The sequence below is a fragment of the Physcomitrium patens genome, chromosome 14 (genome assembly GCF_059467195.1).
Source record: "Physcomitrium patens ecotype Gransden chromosome 14, ASM5946719v1, whole genome shotgun sequence".
Taxonomy (NCBI): Eukaryota; Viridiplantae; Streptophyta; class Bryopsida; order Funariales; family Funariaceae; genus Physcomitrium; species Physcomitrium patens.
In genome coordinates, this window is record NC_143423.1 from 7,574,152 (window position 1) to 7,596,904 (window position 22,753).

A 22,753-nucleotide genomic window follows, 5' to 3' on the forward strand; every position below is an offset into this window, starting at 1 on the left:
AAAATTTTAATTTTATTTGAGGTGATGTTAAGAACAAAAAATATATATATATGTACAGTAATATGAAGAAAATCTCAAATATATTATCAAAATATACATCAACTTTATATTAAATTTACAATTAAAATAAATAATAATAATAATAAAATACATATATATAATTATTATAAATTAGAAATAGAATACAATATTGAATTTTTATTATATAAAGTAAATAACCACTCGGTATTTAATATACAAATAAATAGATAGACATAAAGACAATCAAGAGTAAGATGTTGTATCTTATCAAAAAAATGTGAAATGTTAAAATTGTCTTATCAAATTACAAGGAGGTTTCCAAGTAATGAAATAAATATTAAGAAAGACATAATAAGAGATTGACTAAGTTGAACACAATTAATTCATTGTTTTTATTTTAACTTCTATTCAAAATAAATAAATGAATACTATTTAAGTTTTTAAAGACTTATTATTTGATCTTTTAGCAATGTATGGTTTAATGTTTTGAATACTTACTTTATAAGTATACATTGCAAAACACACATACACACACACACATGTATATATATATATATATATATATATATAATTGATGAGATTTTTTTGTTAAAACTTCTAAATACGTACTGTGTTTATTATTATAAGAATTTTCTATAGAAAATGAATAAAATATTAAAAAGAATGCTGCACAAAAATCTAAAAAATTCCACAATAATATTGAAGGTTTCAAAAGGATTTAAATGAATATCTACAACAATATGTTTTCATTTAAGTCTAAGATGGCATTTGGTTTTATAAAAACTAATAACACATTAATGTTATTAGAATTTTATCAATTAATTCTAAAAATATATAGGGCAATAATAAATCTAAGATCCAACTAAATTTTGATTTTGTGACATCTTTGTATACTTTTCTATTCAAATTTTATTTTAATCCAGCTTTCCATATTTTAAACCATTATTTGTACACAAATTAACACTTCTAGTAACATTGGTAATGAAAAGTTTGCAACAATGGTATTATCTTGATTTAAAGAAAAAATAGTTATTAAAAATATATGCATTAGCATACATATTCTACATTATGTTAGATTTCTACCAAGTCTAATTTATTAAGTCTAAAAATAACTCAAAGAATACTATGTTGAATAACATTGTATACTTTTGATATAAATAGTATAAAACTTACACAATTTGGATTCTTGCATGTGTTTTGAATTGTGCTTACAAAAGTATAAGGGTAGAACAAAATAAATAATAATAACATTATAAGAAATCAACAAAATAGTACTTTGCAGAAAAGAATTCACACGAATCTAGTAATTAAAATATGAATAACTGGTGAAGCATTGAAACAAAATGAAATAAATTAGGACACAGGATATTGTGTAGGTAACGAACCACCATCAACTCAGAGGAATACGACTCTAGGGTCCGTAACTTCACAGTATACATGTCATATGGGTACATGCGGAATACCGTACAAGCACGGTATCCAGCACGGTGTCGAGCATAGCACATTCCGTTTGCGTTGCGACCGAAGTTCATGAGAAACTGAGGGAGAAGCAAACGGAGCTTGGCAACCGAGCGTGCAACCTAGGGGGGCCCTCCTCCTACTTCTCGTAGAGTGACGTAGCGTACGTGTAGGGTGGGAGAGAGAATGGTTCACAATCGCTTCATCACCATCCCCATCGCTACAGCTCCCTCCTCTTCGTCGTCCTCTTCCTCTTCCACCATCGTCGCCATTTGCTGCCTTATGCATTCCCTTAGCCCGCTCTCTTCTACTACTACCATCTCTCTCTCCCCCCTGTCCCTCCCGTTTCTAGGCGGTTCCGGCTTCCACCTGCGGCCACCTGTGAATGATGGAGCGGGATGGCAATTTGGAGCCGTGATTTGTTTGGATGGTTGGGGTGCGTTGTCATGGTGGAGGATCGGTGCACGGTTGCCGGTATTTGGATTGAGGACTTAGGAAGGAGGGATGAATGGTTGAGCATGAGAGTATGAAATTGTGGATTGCGAATTGTCGTTGAGATCGCTTGGTGGTTGATTGGATTCTGAGCAGGATGATTGGAGCGTGGAGCGTAATGTGTACTTGGGAATGACGAAGAGAAGCATTGGAGGTTGGATTTGAGGTTGGATTATTTGGTTGGGGAATTCATCACTCTGAGCTATGGCGATGGCCATGGCCATGGGCGTAGGAGGGCATCGAAGCTCAAGTGCCGGTGCGGTTTTCACCTCCCAGGTCTGCTCGAGAGGCGCCGGAGTAGGCACGAAAGTTGCAGTGCGTGTGGACCATGTGGTGAAGGCAATTAAGGCAGATGACGGGAGTGGCAATGGGAAGGAGAAGAATACTCTGGGCTGGAAATCGACACATTTGTCCGCGAGGCCGCTCACAATTTGCAGAGTGGCTGGCGTGAGCTCTGACAGTGCCAATACGGAGACAGAGTCAAAGGAAGAGGCCGGGCATCGTCTCTGCGGGCCTCCTCTCAGGGGCAGGCCCTTGCCATTTGGTGCCACTGCTTGCGAGGAGGGCGTCAATTTTGCGGTGCATTCAAGTGGTGCTACTGCTGTGGCGCTGTGCTTGTTTACAGAATCCGACTTGCAGCAAGTGCACTCTCTCTTTCCCTCCCTCCCTCCCTCCCTCTCTTCCTTCCTCTGATGCACAATTTGACGCTTGTGTGATCCGCATTTTATGTTATGTTATTTTATTTTATTTTTTTATTTTGTTGATGGCATTTTACTTTTTTCCGATTAAACCTTGTTCAGGAAATGATTTTCCCATCACTCTTTGGAAGTGCGAAAAGTACAATAGAAATCGGCATGAGTTTCGAGTATCTCAAATAGCGAATACTCAACTCACGCTCCTCTAGCACATGCAATAGATTGAAATCTTGAAGGATGAAGAAATTGGCATTCTTATGCTTCAAGTCAGTGAAGTAGATTTTAGAGTTGTTCATGGGCAAACTCTGCATGTTATGCAGCTGTTCTAAATATTTTAGGGCTTTCAATAACAATGTTTCCCCTTTTCTCTTCTTCTCTCTGTTCTACAGAGAATTATGGCGTATTCAACGCGAATTCCTGTTTACTGTTTTATTTGATCGATTTGCACTGATGAACACGCTGGCTTGACAGGGTGTTGTGACCAAGGAAGTGCCACTGCATCCAGTCTTTAATCGTACTGGAGATGTATGGCATATATTCCTGCCAGATTTGCAGTCCAACTTGTTGTATGGGTACCGAGTCGATGGTCGTTACATTTTAGAGGAGGGTGCTTGCTATGACGCCAGACGGATTCTTGTGGATCCTTATGCGAAGGTGAAGCTCGTCAATCACCCTTTATTTATAGTATTGATTCAAATTTGCCCTCGAAATCAAAGAGCACAAAATGCTGATCCGGATGTGGTTTTGTAGGCAGTGATCAGTCGGGAACGTTATGGAACTTTGGGAGAAGGTGGCGATTGTTGGCCTCAAATGGCTGGTATGATCCCAGATCTTCATGACGAGGTATTGCTCGTACTCATCTACACGTTTGAATTTGAAGTAGCCTTATTAGAAGCGAACATGCAATCGTATCAACTTTTTGCAGAATTATTATAGTCGAAAGCAAGGACGAAAATATTCTATGTAATTTGCTAGCAAAGACAGGGATTTCCAATAGCCTCTCCTTTAAGGTTTTTGTTTCATGGACTCTTGATACCATTGACTATTGTCCTTGTGGTTATGTTTGTCTTTGCTTTTATGCGAATTTTTATCGATTTTTTTCATCCTTTCTAGGTGGTCGTAAGCACATTGATTCTGGAAGATATCAATTTTTAACTTGATAAGCTTGTACGGAATGAAATATGAATCTGTCACAACTTTATGCTTTTACTTCTGCCTCTCTACTTTCCTCATGCGTAGACTTGTATGTCTGAGCTAAACACTATCGCATTGATGCTTACAGTTTGATTGGGATGGTGATTTTCCTCCTCGTATACCCCAAAAGGATTTGGTAATATATGAAATGCATGTTCGTGGTTTCACTAAACATGCTTCTAGCGAAGTGGAACATCCAGGAACTTACATTGGTATGATCGAGAAGCTGGCTTATCTCAAGGTAATTTTCTCACTTTTTTGTTATAAATTCATCTGAATTATTCCTCCATAATGATAGTAAGTAAACCCGGAGCGACTTTTGGTCATGCAGAAGAGCTAGGCGCATTATAAGCTCACATAAGCCAAGTAGGTTGCGACCTCATGTGTATGATTTCAAGCTTGGATTTTATATCGAGAAATCATGTTCATCACTTCCTTCATACGTTTGTATTCCCTCTCTTCGAGGTCCTGAATGTCCTGCTTTAAATTTGAAGGGTTGAGTTTTCTTGGGTATGGATCCAGTACATTGACGATCTATAAATTTCACACTTGACAAAATCTTGCGATTTGCAGGCCCTAGGCATCAATGCAATTGAGCTCATGCCGAGCCACGAATTCAACGAATTGGAATATCATGCCTACAATCCCATGATGAGCGACTATAAGTATGACTGTGAAGCCGAGTTTGTTTACTTTAAGGCTTATGATTGTAGTCAATGGCTGTGGCAACGTATTCTTTGCATTCAGAATGCATTATATACCGATAAGTGCTAAAAGTGCTAAAACTTTGAGCATTTGGTTACCTTAGATTCGTACTTTGTATCAAGACCATCCTGATTTACGAGCATGATCGTACTACTGACAGGATGAACTTTTGGGGCTACTCAACAATAAATTTCTTTTCACCGATGATACGGTATGCATCAGCTGGGAACAAAAACTGTGGCAAAGAAGCTATTAAGGAATTCAAGTCACTAGTAAGAGAGGCGCACAAACTTGGCATGGAAGTAAGACCTACTTGCTTCATCTGTATATCGATAGTATCACTTGAGTCAAACTGTTCATAAGTTTGGGTAATATTTTAATCCGTTACCAATACGAGTTTGTTACCACTCAGTATTCTTTTGGTCGGTTTTGATATTCAGCTTCTTCTTCATCTGTCAATGTCAAATCAGGTACTGATGGATGTTGTGTTCAACCACACCGCCGAAGGCAATGAAATGGGCCCGACCATCTCATTTAGAGGTTTTGATAACCATGTTTACTATATGATTGCCCCGAAGGTGCACGGTTATCCCATCTCATAGTATACATGGACAGTCCAGGTCACGAAGGAAAGCTTAGTTTTCTCATGGAATTTTTGTATGTTAGCTTGTAGTTAAGCACGTTTTTTTTCTTCTGCATGGTCTGCCGGACTTTCATTCCATTTCTATTCAGAAGTAATTTTGTTTAGGCTCTTCTCTGATGGTACATATAGTTTGTTGTCGTCACACGTGACTCCACTCATCTTCAGTGCTTTTATTAAGAGTACCACTTTGAATCTCTAGTTTTTATGTCATTTTCAAGCTGATGCCAGCTTGAGGCTGAAGCCGTTGTATCACGTTTGGCTGGTTAGGGGGAGTTCTATAACTACTCTGGCTGTGGAAACACTTTCAATTGTAACCATCCCGTCGTGAGGCGTTTTATAATTGACTGCCTAAGGTGCTTATTCTGTACCCAATCACTTTCTGCACAAGAAATTCATGAGAAAGTCAAAGGTTTTATTATGATAATTATAGTATAAACTTATCTGAATTTTTGTACAGTACACGGACGGTAAATTGTTAATGAAAACATATACTCCTGGTTGCCTGCCAAGTATAATTGCAATTTTCGGAGTGTTCTTTTCTGTCTTTTCTGTTTCGCAACATCACATCCGAGGTTTGACTGAGGTCTAACCGATGAAGTGCTAAGACAGGTACTGGGTCACTGAAATGCATGTGGATGGATTCCGTTTTGACTTAGCCTCCATTATGACACGCGCTAGTAGGTGAGTTTCTCCTTTGATATTTTTTGTTGGGCGTCTGCTATGATCCAAGTTAAGTATCTGCATTATTCAGCAATGAAAATCTACTAGATTTTATGTTACGAAAAGTTATTGTGGATTTGATCTTCGAACTGTTACTGTATGTGCACGGGTAGGGTTTGACTTCAAGTTTTGTGCGGTCTTCATCAATGTTGCATGTTCTCATGTTTACGATTGTCAACGAGCTCTTATTTTCCGTTGTGAGGTGCTTTTAGTACCTGAAAGTTAACAGCTAAGAGAAGCTACTTCTTTGTCAATGTTCACCGAGTCTGTAACTTGTATCGAACGGATGTTCATCTTCGTGTTTAAATGTTTTCCCTGAAAAGTGTAGTGGGCTTTCAGTTTGTGGGACAAGGTCAACGTCTTCGGAAGATCAGACGAATTAGTCAACGACACCGTAACGACAGGAACTCCACTCAATGAGCCCCCACTGATTGACATGATCAGTAATGATCCTGTTCTTCGTGGTGTGAAAGTGAGTATTCTGCATTCGTTCATTCCATCGGAAATCAGTTTTGATGTTTTTACCTGGTATTAGTAAAGGATTTTTCTTGTTGTTGTTTTATGTCTCAGCTTGTTTTGCTTATGGCAGCTCATCGCCGAGGCATGGGACTGTGGAGGTCTCTACCAAGTAGGAAGCTTTCCGCACTGGGGAGTATGGTCTGAGTGGAATGGGCAGGTACACACCCCGCGCGTTCCCATGGATGCATGAGTTGATGCCAAGCTTGTTTTATAGTTAATTGGCACCCCTTGGTTTCGACTGCATGACCATACTAACACGAAATCGTTTTTGCAGTTCCGCGATATGGTCCGTTTGTTTATCAAAGGAACAGAGGGAACAGCTGGGATATTTGCTCAGTGTCTCTGTGGGTCTCCTCATCTATATCAGGTTTGTATTCAAGTCCATAGCTTGATTGTCATTGTTCAACGCAGCTATTTCATAAAACTACCAACATTCATTTTTCATTCCATCAAATACATGCGTGGTTCCATTTCCATTCCCTAAACTTGAATGGTATTCCAGTTGAGCCTGAATATCGAATGTTAGGAGTCGATTAAATACACACAACGTCGGACCCTCCTCTAACTAAATTATGTGTTTCCCATCTATCTACCGTTTGCATGTGCAAGAATATTCGGGTATGAAGTTGCAATAGAAAAAGCAACTAGTGACCACTGAATTGAATGTACAAGTTGAATTTGACAGGTCTAGCATGTAATGAGCTCAACATAATATTGCCCGTCTTAAACAGGCTATAATAGTCGCTACCCTGAATGAATACAGGAAGGAGGCCGAAAACCGTGGCACAGCATCAATTTCATAACAGCTCACGATGGATTCACTTTAGCAGATCTTGTGTCATATAACCAGAAACATAACGTAGCAAATGGGGAGGATAATAACGACGGTGACAACCATAACAATAGTTGGAATTGTGGAGAGGTACATTCGTGTGTTTTTATTTCATGTGTTTAGTATTTTCTAGCTTGACTGTTTTGTGCCAATGGTGGAAGGGATATTAGTCGTTGGACCGATGTGCTTCCGTATTTTCAACTACTTGTTTGGATTCTTCTGATGTAATGCTTTGCATGTGGATAACATACTTTTCATTTGCGTTTGAATGTCATGTTTGCTAGGAAGGGGAGGTGGTGAGCATTCCTGTTCAAAGGTTGCGACAACGACAGCTTCGAAATTTCTTTGTGGCTCTAATGGTTTCACAAGTAATACTCTCCTGGATACTTCTCTGCAAGCACTTCACTAACTTGTTGGGCAGTACAGTACAATTTTCCAATGCGATTAGCACTGTTTTGTTCTCTGAAGTCGGAATCTAAGATTTATACTATAACACCAAATCAATTTTAAGAGTGAGCAAACCTTTTCAACGTATGTACTGTGGCACCTTGAAATCAACTAAGTCATCAAACGATGGTGCAGGGAGTGCCCATGATTACCATGGGAGATGAATATGGTCATACAAAAGGTGGCAATAACAATACATATTGTCATGATAATTTTGTAAGTACTCTTCTCTTTGGTATCGTGTCTTGACCCCACGTAGTGCACCTGCTGATATCTACAATACTGCTGTTCATTTTGAGTTCTTATCTACCATATCGTTCTGTGATTTATATACTATTTTTGGGTTGGTTTTCGATGCATTAGATTTTAGAAGTGTGACTTAGAATATTTATGAGTTATTCTTCGCGGATTCATTGTTTTGGTGGTTGCGTTTTGCTGCAGATCAATTATTTTAGGTGGGACATGAAAAGAGCCGACCCAAATGGCTTTCACAGATTCGCAAGTCTAATGATGAACTTTCGAAGGTATTATCACATAACAATCTGACTGGGCGTATCAGTAAGAATAAATGATGTTTGTCTTAATAGACTTCATATCTTGCTGAACTATCTAAACATCAATTTTTTGTAGAGATGGTCGAGTAATTTTTTGATGTTGCTTTTATAGCGGAACAGAATGCCTAAGATTAGGAGATTTTCTCACTGGAGATAGGCTTGAGTGGCATGGAATATTTCCTAATACTCCCGACTGGACGGAGTCCAGCAAATTTGTGGCCTTCACCCTGGTAATTTCATATTCATTTATTTTGTAGCTGTCGTTCAGTACAAATTGTGTTTTCTGCAGCTCCTTTCGTATGTTAACCATGTAATCCTCTCATGCATTAAGGTATTCAGAAACTGCATATTACTGAAAATTATAAGCTGCTATTTTGTGGTTGTTTATGGTCTTGAGAAGCCCTTGCTCGACTTTATTCTTGTTTGGCTACTTGGACTAGATGTTTATTTATGTAATTTTGATGTTCCAATTCTTTGTGTATCTCGATTAGGCAACTAATTTGATCGACTTGATTGCAGGTTGACCAGCAGAAGAGGGAACTTTATATTGCATTCAACGCAAGCCATCTTCCAGTGATGGTCACGTTGCCTGATCGCGTAGGGGCAAAGTGGTACCCTTTGGTAGACACTTCCAAGCCCACCCCTTACGATTTCCTCGTTGACGATGTCCCCAACATTGATGTAGTCTTGGCCCAGACCTCAAACTTCCTGAACAGTAATTTGTACCCCATGATTAGCTATTCTTCAATTGTACTTGTTCTGAAAGATGAAGATGCATTCTAACTTCATCATAATTTTAAGTTCAGCACCTTATAGTCTAGCAAGATTTCTGAATCTGCTCACATTTTGGAGAGCCTAGCAACTGGAAATTAGGTTATGGCTCGGCTTTTACGACAAATTCTGTAGGGCGGTGTTGATCAGTGTTTCCGCATGATATCTGGTTTTGGTAATGAACTTTTAGAAGAAAAACATTATTCGGTTAAGAGGTATTTTGTCCACCTGGACACAGATGTGTGGAGCAATTCGCTTTTTTTCTCTTGGTAAGTGCGAGCTGAATTTCTGTGTGGCACTGTTCTTTACTGCCACGAGAAATCGTGCTTACCGCTTTACAGTTTGTACACAGTCGTCTCACTGTTGCTAGATGGGCATACAGGTTTAAAATTCCTGTTAACAGATGTCTCAACTCCTCACAGATAATTCCAGCATTCTTCCAGCACAATTCTAACACTTTAGTGATACTTGCTTGTGTTTCTGTCATTTCTTTAGAGGCCATCACCAGGCACGACGCCGACATGAACGTGTGGCACTGTGGAGCAGCTCCTCGGTGCGCCGGAGTAAATTCCATTTTTCCGAACTGCTCTAGCATATGTTCTCCATTGTAACAAATGGCGGTAACCCTCTACTACCACACTAACCGCAAAGCCATAAATTTTGTACATGCTGCTGTATGTGGTGATAACAACCATTTCTGTTTGCTTTGCATGAAGATTTTCTGAATCGCAACTTGAGGACACACTGACATGTGCTGAAGAGACAAGTCCACTATCAAGTTTGCCTCCGTATGGTGTGAGAGGAAGCCCGCGTTCTTGTCGTATGAATTTACAGTGGTGTGCAATGAAACTGACACTAAAAAGCAAAAGAGGACTCAGACAGACGTATACAGCCACAGGAAGGGGACTGTATTTTGACAATTGCATCTCACTCCATTTGCAAATGACCTTACTATATTCCCGAAAAGAATCAATGAGGTTACACAGCCGACAGTTTCACAGTTGTAGGATCAGGCTTCTGATCAGCAAAGTTGCGAGGTCTGATAACAGCCCAATGTCTACAATCGATCGCTTAACTCTGTTACTAAATAACACGGAGGGGTAAGAATGGGCCAATCAATACATATCAGAAATCAGATTTTTAACTATAAAATTGGAATTACATATATGTCAATGTTGAGAAAGCGGCTCAAAGATGGTAAATAGTCCACCACTAGAATGGCTGGAGAATGGGGTTGCTTTTCTTTCTCTAAGGTCTCCACGAACGTCTAGTGGTAATATCCAGAATTTTCTAATCTGCATATCTGCACAACAATATCTTAACTTCTGTCCACCGGTGTAGTAAACGAGGTCGAAAAAATGGCATGATCCAAATACTCTCTGCAGCACACAAGTCGTGAATCATCGACTTGTGTGCACGTTCACCGTCACAAATCCCTCGTTGGGTCACCCAGATTCTGGCAATTTATACACACAACGACCCCGGCACGCATGACCAGCCTTCCAAGACCTTCATCAAATGCGCTACATGCCTTCCCTCGCAAATCGCATCGTAAACCTTCTCGAAATCGGTTCCGGGAGACTGCGAGCTCTGTCCAGTGAGCAGAGCAGTACCGAGCTCAGACCTTACGAACTGGTAGAGAGGATACGACCTGCAGTCCATCACTCGGTTAGGAATCGGGGATACGCCATTATCGAAGCTTGCACGCGCGGCAGCCACCTCGAGCCGCAATTGAGTCTTCACCTCTTCCTCAAATGCAGGGATCTTGTTGAAAATCGACAAGCCGTCGTCCTTCTCAGTGATATACTTGAGAGAATACTCAACCAGGACTTGTCTAAGCTTCTCCATCAATGGATATTTTGTGTTCGCCGGGTCGTCAACGTATGTGAAGACTGGCTGGCGCTCGACGACTTTTAAGAGTTCCTTCTCACAGAAACGGGCCACTTGAAGAGCACCATTCGTGCCCAGGAAAAGCGTCTTCTTCGCAGCTTGTGCCACCACGGTCTTCACGGTTGCTTGCATTGTCTCCTCGAGGTGGCGCAAGTCGATGGCTTGACAGAGGGCGACTAAGTAGGTGGAAGTCATAAGCTTCAGGATTTCGATGGCCTCAGCGGTTTTGCGGGCAGAGATTAATCCCAGAGAATTCACGTCCTGGTTGTGCTGCTCGGCGCTCTGGACGTGTGTGGTAACGGGGTTAGCGAGGTATTGAAGCTCGCTGGTGTAGGATGCCATGGCAATCTCGCCTCCTTTCATGCCATAGTCCAGACTGGGGTTTGGACCTCCACTCAAATTCGAAGGCAAGCCGTTGTTGTAGAAGTCATTGACGAGCTCAGAGAATTGTGCGAACATAAGCTTGCCGATTCCAGCGATCGACAAGCGCATGTTGTCCATGGACACGCCGATGGGGGTGCCTTGGAAATTACCCCCATGTAGCGCCATGTCCCTGGAGACGTCAATTAAGGGGTTATCGTTTACGGAGTTGATTTCCCTCTGAATGGAGTGCGTCGCAGCTCGGATTGTCTCAATGTGGGGCCCGAGCCACTGCGGGGAGGTTCGCAACGCGTAGCGGTCTTGTTTGGGCTTACTCAACGGATCTGTGGCATGTGCTTCTGCGGCGGCTTTCATGTAGGAGCTTCCATCCAGTACCCACTCCATCATCGCCGCGGCCTCCATCTGCCCAGGGTGATGTTTCAATTTATGCGTCAAAGGGTCCGCAAACTCCGGCTTCCCTTGCATCACCTCGCAGAAGAGCGCGCTCAGAACCTCAGCCATCACGACCAACACATTCGCGTCGAAGCAAACAGTGGATGCCAGAGCTGACCCAACCGCAGTCCCGTTCACGAGAGCAAGTCCTTCCTTAGGCTCCAACTGGAATGGCTTTCCCACCCCAGCGATTCGCAGCGCTTCCTCAGAGGTCACCTCCTTCCCCTCCGCCGTGTAAGCTCTAGAATTCTGCCGCCCTGTCAAACATCCCGCAATGTATGACAATGGTACCAAGTCCCCTGAAGCAGTGATCGTTCCTCTCAGCGGCAGCTTTGGTGTCACATTGGCGTTCAGCAGCTTGCTTATCGCCACCAAAATTTCCCACCTGATCCCGGAGTAACCCTGCATTAGAGTGTTGGTGCGAACGAGCATGGCAGCCCGAGTGGTAGGCGATGGCAGCGTGTTGCCGTCGCCCTTGCCCACAATTCCGGCGTTCAGAAACCGGATAAGCTCGAACTGCAGCTCGGCTACCTGGTTTGTCCTGCGGTGGGAAGTCGCTCCAAACCCTGCGTCAAACATCCAACATCCCAGGATTTACACCAGTCGACAAAGTATAGATAGAACATCGAGCGTCCTATTTTTGGACTAGGGTGGCATACACACAGACTATAAATAAAGGTTTGTGATACCAATAAAAAGTAGTTCGTTTAGTTAGGAACAAGATAAATCGACGTCATCGCCGAAAAGGAAGACTAGCAGTTGGTCTCCTACGGTATTGCGTGGGCACAAATCTGCCAGGTTATGAGAATATTCATGTTGTCGAAACGCACTACGTATCTATCGACACAGCGGCGTGTACATTGACCCTGCGGTTCACCAAAGTGTCGCATGAGATCTTCAAGATTGCCCTCCAGAAACTAAAAGTGTTTAGTCTCCAAGTGCGACCACCGAGTTAATTGCCACAATTACGATGCGAGCAACGTGACGCATCTAAAATTAGGAATGCGGTAAGCTGAGGTTCAACATGATTTGGATTCTCATGATTGGGGTCTGTACCACATCCGTAATTTCGTTAACATGTTAGTGTTGATTACTTGAACATCAGACATTGGGGTAGAAAAAGAGGTAGCGGAAGGGATTGGCCGAATTACCCGTGGTGACGCCGTAAGTGTCAGTGCCCTTCAAGGCACACGACAGCACCCAGTCGGAGCTTTCGTCCACCCGTTCTTTGGCAGTGTCAGCGTCGAGCACCACTTTTACCTCCGGCCTCCTCGCAATGGCAGCCACTTGCGCAATGGTCAAGCTGGCGCCTTCCAGCACCACAACGCTGCACTCGAAGAAGGCCGTCACCATTTGCCTCACCTCCTGTAAGTGGCTACCCGCCAGCCCAGCAGCGACCTTCCCCCAGTTCAGAGGATCCTCGCTCTGAGCATTCACATCGCGAAACCCGACCATACATTTCTCCGGGAAGGCGGCACCAATGAGACCGTTAGTGTACGGCTGCTCTAGCTGGAACGTCGGAGACGAAACAGTAGTGCCATACCCAATGTGCCCTTTGCTGCTGATGATGGCACTCATGTCTCCGTCCAGCGCTGCAATCTTGGGCCTCTTGCTCATCAACATATTTGCGATTGGTTGTAACTTCAAAGCAGTCCACCAAAAATGGAGTGTGAACAAATTGTCAACAAGATGTTGATAATTCAGGGAATGGCTCTACGCCGCCACTCTCATTCACACTCCACCGCTTCGGTTCCAAAGTGCCACTCTCCAATCTTTACAAGGAGCACACAAACATTTGCACTCTGTACATTAAAGCATCAAGTACCACACTGGTAATAGCAGCGCCGCACGATCCTCTAAACGACAGGCCTCATGCCAACGCACCCATCAGCAAGCTTGCATTCGAGCACCAGGTCACACACACCTCTCTCGCCCTCAACACGAATTTCCCAACCCCGAAAGGAAGCTGCAGCTGCCCCCGCAACAGAGCCACAGGGAGGCAGGCAGGCAAAGAGAGAGAGAGAGACAGAGAGCAGTCCACTACAACTGAAACCTCCGCTGCATGGCAACAGCGATATAATCATCCGCTGCCACGACAACAATCACACTCTCCACTCACACACTGATCGTCCCAACTACACCCCAGCAACACTATTTATGGCAACTACCCATAACCTCCACATTGATCACCCTACCAGGACTCCTCCCGCTCTCCCCCACAAAAAGTCAAGCAACAAACTCAAGCTCGCATCGCCAGATCAGTGATCTCCCCCAACTGATGACGATCCTGCAGCGGGGAGGATTGCGAAAGCATCCATCACCTCAGCTCCCATCAATTCCCAGCACAGTACACAATGCGATGGCAATTGCGGCAGAGACTGTGTCAGGCCCTGTCATCAACGAACCGGGTATGTGGGAGAGCAGGTTGGTGAGCAAATAAAGTGGCAATAAAGAACCCCAAATCAATTGAGAACCCCCTTCACTTTCCCCTCCCCCACCCCTCCCTCTCGCAGAGCCACTTTCTCTCTCTCACACACACAAACAAAAGCTCAGCGGCACTGAGGGACTGCAAATGAACTGGGCGACCAACGAAAAAAGCGGTGGGCTTTTTCGTTGGGTTCCGTTGCCGAATTGCAGTTGTGGTTCGGCGACGACCTTGCACTTTCCTTTGGAATGATGCCTGAACAAGCGCGCTCGCGCGATCGGTGCCCTCCATCGCCGCCACCAGGACTGCTGCTGCTGGTTGGTAGTGGTGGTGTTGTAAGGAACCCGCTGTTTGAGTGCGTGCGTCTGTGCGTGTCTCGCTCAGTGTCCCCGTCTCCGTCTCCTTGGCTCTCACGCCTCTGGCCGTCCGTCAGTCCGACGAACGTGGACGAACGCGGGCGGATGTGGACGGACGGAGACGCAGACGGTGATTAGGGTTTGTGATGGAGTGGGAATGGGGTGGTTATATGACACTCTCGTACAGTTCAATGGTGTTTCACATTCCAAAAATGTTGCTCTCACGGAGAATATTCTCATTCCTTCTGGATTTATGTAAATATAGTAAAAATAAGGAATTGTTAAATTTATCTGAACATTTACTAAATTGACCCACCCAACATCATTGGTTCATGATCCAACCATTTTTTCATTGGTTTTCGACCAATGTGGATTTGGCAGGGATTTTTTTTTTTTTCGTTTTTTTTTTTTTTTTTTTTTTTATTATGGTTGAGATGAGTGGGTTGATTTAGTAATCACTTGAATCGATTTATCAATTTCTTAAAATTATGTAAATATGAATATCGATATAAATATATGTATATATATTACATATATAATGTAGGTGTATGTGTGAGGGGGATGGAGGGATGACATCTACTTGCTTTGGTTGTAGGATTTACTTAACTTGATTTTCTTGTAAAAATCCAGAAAAAAAATACAAAAAAATAAATAAAAATGAAATTATATGTATGTAACATAGAGTGTTTTGATTGATCAGTGATTTTTATATGAATAATTGATTTTACAACCATTGGGTGGCATTGTTTAGAGGATTGTGAATCAATTAGTTTATTAACATTCTATCAAAATATGGCAAGATTAACTTTTTAGGAGTTTTTTTTTTTTTTTTTTTTTTTTTAAATGACTACCTCGTGACATTTGTAAAATAAAATTATATTTTATACTAAAAAAAATAGTGGTATGTTTTTAAATGGACTTCAAATATGATAACTGTTATGCATGGGAGACACTCCTTTGGAATGGCAAGGAAGAAGTGGGGCCTGTGCACCATGCAAACCCATTCTATAAATAGATATACATTAAGAAGTGGGTGGATAAGCCTCATTCTTTCCTCAGATATGGAGACAATAATAAAATAAAATAAAATTGCTGACTCAGACATGAGGTTGTTGCCAATATCTGAATTCTATGTTAAAATAACTTGCAGTCATTTTTTTATTTTTTTATTCTGTTTGGAATCCCGCAGACATATTTTTCATTCAATGTAGAGACTACTTCACACAAAGCATGCAGACATACATACATGTGAACAAACTAGGCTGTAGCATTTTTGTTTGTAATGAACATACAAATAAGTTCAATGGTCTTATAATCAGATTTTAGTAAGAATGTAAAGAGCATCAGGTCTACAATATTTACCAACATAGTTAATAGAGCAAGAACATTAGAAACCAGTAAACAGCTAATAATAATAATAATAATAATAATGTATGTATGAATGTGTGTATACAGAATTATTGATTTATGTATATTGTTGAGAAGCAGCTGTTGTGTGAGTTACTTTATTGAAGTTATTTCAACACTAAAAGTTGAATCAAATGACTGATCATGACTGGTTTTGTTGCTTCTCTTTAACATTCTACACAAGACTTTCATTTGCACCATGTTCTATTTTCATTCATGGCAATAAATTAAACACACACACACACACACACACATATATATAGACATTTTTTTTTAACTAGAATTGAGTATTTTACTAGATATGCAACTATGAAGCTTATCACTGGTTTACCGACCACAATATTGGTTTTTTTTTTTTTTTTTTTTTTTTTTTTTTTGGTTTAAAGAACCAGAAAAAGTTAAATTAAGAAACAATAATTTGCTTGAAAATTGGTTATTTTAAATCTTTTCAATCAATGAGTGTTGCCGTATCATCATAACACGCGACATTTCAAATTCCATCCCCAGCGATAATAACACAGAATAAACAAAAAATAAAGTAGAAAATAGAAAAGAGGACACATTGACTTGAAAAACTGAATTGATATCCTACATGCCAAATGGGCTTTTGCAGCGTGAGCTGGAGTGCCTGAGCCAGATGATACGTAGAACATCGCAGAACCATCAGTTCCCGAGTTTGTGTTCCCCAACATTCGAACTCTACAGACGCCATCAATGTAGGATCCTTTATGAAGCCATATCAGCGGCACTCAATTCCCAGCTTGCTTTTGTCTCTGCTCTCGTGGCTGTTTCTCCCTTCCTTTTCCTTTTCAAATGAACTCCTTTGTCCCACTTTGGAATCCTTATTTTTTTTTTGTCACTTAGTTTGCATTTTGTTGATGCACAATTTCATCATTTCCAGTGCTTTGAAAGATGAATAAAATTACAATTTCATTGCAAACTCCACAGAGTACTTTTGTATTCTACAAATCATTGCACATGCTTTGTTTTTTTCACACCCTCATGTTTTCACACAGCTCCTTAAAATAGTGGGGGTTTTATGGGCACTGTCCTTGTGAAGATGCAAAGGCAGTGGTGTATGTGATTCTGTACATGCAAAAGTATTGCTCAGATTCTTGAGAGGTTGTTGAATTGCTGTAGATATGATGAAAATCTATTATTTTCTTTCTTGTATTTGCTACAACAATTCAACTATGTCATGTCAGATTTTGATTATTGTAGTCTTACAAGAAAATACAATTTTGGTAGGTTCTCTATACTGTGAAATAAATCCAAAAAAAAGAAGAGAAAAAAAAAAGAAAAAAAGAATTGTATATTGGTTTTATTACGACAGATTTTTTAAAAATTACCGTGATGTAAAATTATAAATATATTCATGTGTGTGTGTGTATATATATATATATATATATATATTCCACACGTGTTACTAATTCTTTTTTGTTCAGAACACATGAAATTGTTTATTTTTTAAACAAAAAACATAAATAAGGGACCAAAATATGAGAATTTATGTTGCATTGAGAACGTGTAGATTTAATCTCTGATGGTTGATTTTTAATGAATATTAAATAACACACATTTTAAAAACTAAATGGCTGGTGATCAAAACCTCCATAAAGTTATATAATAGTTTCTTGCTTAACAATCAAACCACATTCAACTACAAATTAATAAGGTAATAAAAAAAGATAAACAGTAAAATACTATATCTATATATATATATATATATAGATAGATAGATAGATAGATAGATAGATATACTACCTTTTAAAAATACATGAAAAAAAAATGTCTTATTAATCTCAATAAAAAAAAAAAAAAAAATGGTTGTATACTTTTTATTACTATAGCCCAAAATTTTCTTATGTAAAGGTCATCTTATGAAAAAATGATATTTAAAAAATATAATGTCAATAGTCTTTCTAATAACTACAAATAAATAAAATAATAACATTTTAAAAGTTTCCAAATTGTTAAGTAATTTCTCTTAACAACTCATCTTATTGCCTTAAATAATATTCTTTTTAGTCTATTTAACATGTATTCTTGCATGTTTTTAATGATCTTAATAATCTAAGTACAAAAAACTTGTTTATCTTGAATTCCAATTGCTATGTAGGTTATTTTTATAAATAGAAGGATCTGATGCATTTTCTTTTTTGTAATAGAATTGCAAAATTCTTGCATGTTTTTTATAGAAGAATTGCTAAAATAGATATATGTTTTTTGTACCTTCATCAATTGATAGCTAGATTATTTGTAAATCAAAAGTTATTTACATTAGGGGGTCTAAAACATGGTCTTTTGGGATGATATTTCACCCATAATATTTGCTCAAAGTATCATGTGATATTTCAAAATATCACTTGATACTTCACCAAATCACCCATGTCACAAGGTGGGTGAGATCAAACATCAAAAACTACATCGCTCATCTTAGCTCTCTTCCCTCTTTGACTCCATACTGGGGAGGTAATAAAGTTTGAATCATGTAATAACATCAAGGGATAATGAAGTTTGAACAATGATTTTTTGGATTTGATATTTTGAGTGATCTTGGAAATATCAAGTACTAAATTCTAGTTATTTGGTTTTGCAAAAGTACCATATTTGAAACCTTCTATTAAGTATATTTTGATTCTGAAATATCATATTGTTGGAGAAAAAAATGTAATAGAATTTATAAAAGCTAAGCAATTATTTGTTGGTGGATTATAGTAAGTATCATTTTTTTTCTTTTTTTAACTAAATATTTTATATCATATGATTGTCAAAGATTATTGAGACATGAGTGATGATCTGACAAGTATGCTTGTACTCAAAATTAAAATCTTACAAAGATTTAATCGTTTTTGTTGAAAATAGGAAATAAAATAGTTGTAAAAAAATATCTAAATTTATAGAATTTGGCAGTACAATTATTTCATTTAATCTTTTTATGTTTCTTAGAGTTCTAATTTTGTTGCTTTGCTATTAAACTTTGTTAATACTCATTATCAATAGAAACAAGAATGTCTTAATTTACTAGATTAATAATAATTAATTTAATTTATATTATATTAGAAATAAGATTATATATAAATAGTAATAGGCTATTATTATTGTAACATCAATCAAAGTTTTTTTAAAAAAATAATAGTATTATAGATTTAATAAATAACATAAAAAACAATATAATTACAAGTAGTAATTATATTGTTAAAGTGTTAATTTTTTATATTTTAAAATAATCTATAAAGATAGATTTTTTAAAATTAAACTTTGGTGGTTCTTATAATTAAATATATCTATTTATTTATTTTATTAATAGTTTAAAGTATGTCATTAGTAGAAATATGTATAATATCTAATGAGGTGGTTTGAAAAATTGAAAAGCTCTCTCTCTCTCTCTCTCTCTCTATATATATATATATATATATGCATATATACACTTATCTAGAAAAAAATTATAGTTACTTCTATTAATTTTAGGTATGTAAAAATATATATATATATATATTTAAATAATAAAAAATAATGGCTTTTTCTAATATACACATAATATATTTAATATAATTGGTGTTCAATTGGAGGTTTTTTTAACAAAAGATATTAAGAAAAAAATAATACTTTAAGATATTTTTTTTAAAAATAATATTTATATCTGTGTGTGTAGTGTATTTTATATATTTATATACAATAAATATGTTCCAATCAAATAAGTCATATACAAAGGATATGACGAAGTATCATTCATCTTTATATCATCCAGTACTGTCATCCGCTCGAGTGAGAACAACGCACAGTGTGAACGGAGACAAGGAGGGGAGCTGTCCTTTTTTCATGAGAACTGCCCTTGCTTTTCACTGCAAAGCTCGGGCAGCAGCAGACAACCCTTCCTTTACAAGGAAAAGGTTGCCCGCGAGACTTTTACTTTACCATTATTTTCGCGGCAGCAGAAGATAACCGTCCCTTTACAAGGAAAAGGCTGCCCCTGAGACTTTTACTTTACCAGCATTTTCGCGGGCAGCAGAAGATAACCCTCCCTGTACAAGAACAAGGACTGCTCGCGAGACTTTTACTTTACCATTATTTTCGCGGGCAGCAGAAGGTAACCCTCCCTTTACAAGAAAAAGGACTGCCCTGGAGACTTTTACTTTACCATTATATTCGCGGGCAGCCATGATGGGCCTATCCACGCCCTTGCAACAATTGGTGCTTAACATTGAGACACATCACGGCGACTCGAGAGTGGGAGTGAGTGATGAGGGGTGTGTGCGCGATGTGACCAGGGGATCACCAGGGTCCACGTCGGAGCATTTTGGGGGAGGACCTGGGTACGTGTCAATCATTTTCAAGGAACGGGTGTGCAGATATTTATTTAGGATCCTCTTGATAATAGTTCTCTTCTAACTGCTCAATGCTCTGTAGCCTTGGCATTTACTGAAGGGACCTTCTCATAGTTTTGTAAAATATGTATAATTTTAATTGTATATTCAAACAATCACAGAAATGAAACTTCAAAAATTATCATGGGACAGTGAAGAAACAGTTAACTCAAGTAATATAATAAAGGCTACATTTTTTCTTTGTTAAAAAGGTTGGAGGGGAATGAAGTTTGGGAATTTGTGAAATATGTTTCTTCATTGTGCAGAAGGGTAGAGAGAATTGAAGTATGATTTTAATATTGTTGAACTATTTTTATTTTTATTGACTTGGTTGTGTTACTTTTTTCAGGCGGATTTCTTTTTTTGGGAAATAGGGTACAAGTATTTGGCTTCCAAAGTATATCAATCAAGCTCTCACTCTCACTTCTAAATTTTAGGTTGACATTATTGTACGCCTATATGTCAAAGTAGTAATGCTCGTAATGAATACTGTTTTATTACATTGTTATAAAGCAAATGATAGTACATTTACTGCATTATTATTTTTTTTGTTTTTCTGTATTTCAAAAACAATTGTTGAAATTAGAGGATTTTTGTGAATTTTCTGAATCAATATAATGTTTAAAAGAAATAATATTACAAGGAAGGATTTCATAAAATATCAACACCAAATGGAGAAAAAACAGTGTGCAATGAAAACCCCGAGAAATAGAATTTAGGAATCAGCGGAGAGAGGCACAAGGAATGACTCAAGCATTGACAAGGCAGCAGCACACAAGGCCCGTGACGATGTGGACATGTGGCGGGAAAGGATCCGTTTGGCGACGTTCGCAGGACCCTTGCGGAGGGCCCTTAATTTGTCCACGTCACCGCTGCTCACGTGGACAATTCGGACACCATTCACTGCTCTGTCACGCTCTCTCGTCGTGACCACCCAGAGCAAGTATGCTTTTCACACTTGTGGAAACGAGTTGTTTCGTGTTCTGACAGCACGTACGTGCTCAGGCCTGGATTCTGCCCGTCAAATAAATAAGTAACTTCCTTGACAGGTGTACAAGAAGCATCTCATTGCTCATTGTTCTATTATTTATAAATAAAAATAAAAAATGGAAAAAGTTCACAACAGCTTTAAAAGTTACTTGAAGTGGGTGACACCAAATGAAATATTTTTAAACTGTGAGAGAAAGAGTAAGAAATATGTCACCATTATGACACTCTGACCGAATGAAAAAGCAGATTGTAAAAAGAAAAAGTGACTGATTTCTGATCTCCTCTTGATTGCTTGTCAAAATATTTTAGTATAAGAAAGTGGGATTGTTTGGCTTTTGGTAATGGAATACATTCTATTAGACTACATGAATGGTATGTTTTGATGCCTATTTCAGAACTAGAAGTTGTGCTGCAATAGGCTGCAAATTGTTATGGTATTTTAGAGTAGCATACTGTGAGGTATTATGATTTGAGATTATTATTATTATTTTAAAATATTTGGATTTTATTGGCAAGTGACTGAGTGAGAAATTTATCATTACATTATAAATAGTTATAATTTTTAAAATATAAAAAATTCTGATGGCATAAAATAAACTTTGTGCTGTTCTGTTTGAGTACCAAATCAAAGCGCTAAGAAGTTTTAGATGTTATGTTTGCTTATATTCTTAATTTTATTTATTCTACAGTATGTAGTGCAATTAATTGGCATTTGTGAATAAATCTTAGATCATCTACTCTATTCGCAATGTTTTCATCTTTGGTTTACCGAAAACTTTTCAAATGTTTTCAACAATACTGATATTGGGGATTGAATTCCTTATCCCTTCAAACCCTTTGTCAATTTGTTTTGTTTTGTCTTTTTTATTTCTCTTCTGTTTTTTAATATTTTGAACTGAGCGATTCTCTTCATGCCTAGTATCCATTTTCTGTACAATTGCTTACTTTTTTTTATTTGATTTTTTTCAAATCACATTATTTTCCTTTAAGCATGCATCACATATCTTGATTTTTTGTTCAAATGTTTTGAATAAGATGCTTCTGATGATATATATTACATAATGAAAGATTAACCATACTGTTCAAAATCAAACCACAAGCATCATATGGTTTGATTTTGAATCAGGTATGTTTATGATTTGCTTATCTTATCACGAATTTTGTTTAATCGCTTGATATTGTTACTTTCAAAACAATTATTTGATGTAGTTGTCAATTTTACCATGTAGTATGAATATTCTGCTTCCAAGGGCCATTTGATTTTAAAAATTTGGCTGTAGGACTTCCTAAATGTCAAAATATCACAAAAAATAATCTGGCATATTAAGTATCTTAAAAATCCTAAAGGACATTGTAGTTTCAGTAATATCATTAAAAATTTAGAACATTTGTTTATTACTCTGAATGGATACATACAAAGTAGATTCTATTCTGAATGTGATTGAGTTTTCTCG

The 22,753-nt window shown here is 38.5% G+C and overlaps 3 protein-coding genes and 1 long non-coding RNA gene across 5 annotated transcripts; 3 read left to right on the plus strand and 1 right to left on the minus strand.

The window, feature by feature from the left end:
• Positions 1 to 1,710: 1,710 nt before the first annotated feature.
• Positions 1,711 to 9,263, plus strand: LOC112291345 (isoamylase 1, chloroplastic). Of its 2 annotated transcripts, none has more exons than XR_002972405.3 (18): positions 1,711 to 2,613; positions 3,138 to 3,320; positions 3,417 to 3,509; positions 3,949 to 4,101; positions 4,434 to 4,525; positions 4,726 to 4,867; positions 5,036 to 5,143; positions 5,476 to 5,561; positions 5,818 to 5,889; positions 6,268 to 6,400; positions 6,518 to 6,604; positions 6,722 to 6,814; positions 7,211 to 7,369; positions 7,564 to 7,647; positions 7,862 to 7,942; positions 8,168 to 8,250; positions 8,401 to 8,510; positions 8,800 to 9,263. XR_002972405.3 is itself a non-coding variant. In XM_073538614.2 (18 exons), the coding sequence occupies exons 1-18, from the start codon at positions 2,176 to 2,178 to the stop codon at positions 9,061 to 9,063; spliced, it is 2,469 nt and encodes an 822-aa protein (XP_073394715.1). In that variant the 5' UTR covers positions 2,123 to 2,175; the 3' UTR covers positions 9,064 to 9,263. The 2 variants fall into 2 exon arrangements, 1 of the variants encoding a protein (XP_073394715.1); XM_073538614.2 differs by having other exon boundaries at positions 2,123 to 2,613; positions 8,393 to 8,510.
• LOC149987829 (uncharacterized) lies at positions 9,179 to 10,380 on the plus strand. The gene is made up of 3 exons (XM_090255778.1): positions 9,179 to 9,320; positions 9,547 to 9,604; positions 9,768 to 10,380. Exons 1-3 carry the CDS (start codon positions 9,290 to 9,292, stop codon positions 10,153 to 10,155), a joined length of 477 nt encoding a protein of 158 aa, XP_090111904.1. The 5' UTR covers positions 9,179 to 9,289; the 3' UTR covers positions 10,156 to 10,380.
• LOC112291346 (phenylalanine ammonia-lyase 2) lies at positions 10,175 to 13,871 on the minus strand. The gene is made up of 2 exons (XM_024538605.3): positions 12,906 to 13,871; positions 10,175 to 12,320 (listed from the first exon to the last, which is right to left on the minus strand). The coding sequence occupies exons 1-2, from the start codon at positions 13,375 to 13,377 to the stop codon at positions 10,516 to 10,518; spliced, it is 2,277 nt and encodes a 758-aa protein (XP_024394373.1). The 5' UTR covers positions 13,378 to 13,871; the 3' UTR covers positions 10,175 to 10,515.
• A 5,722-nt stretch (positions 13,872 to 19,593) lies between these two features.
• On the plus strand, positions 19,594 to 21,434 carry LOC141046219 (uncharacterized). Its single transcript, XR_012218976.2, has 2 exons — positions 19,594 to 20,482; positions 20,659 to 21,434. It is a non-coding gene; the product is annotated as an uncharacterized LOC141046219 (long non-coding RNA).
• Positions 21,435 to 22,753: the final 1,319 nt, after the last annotated feature.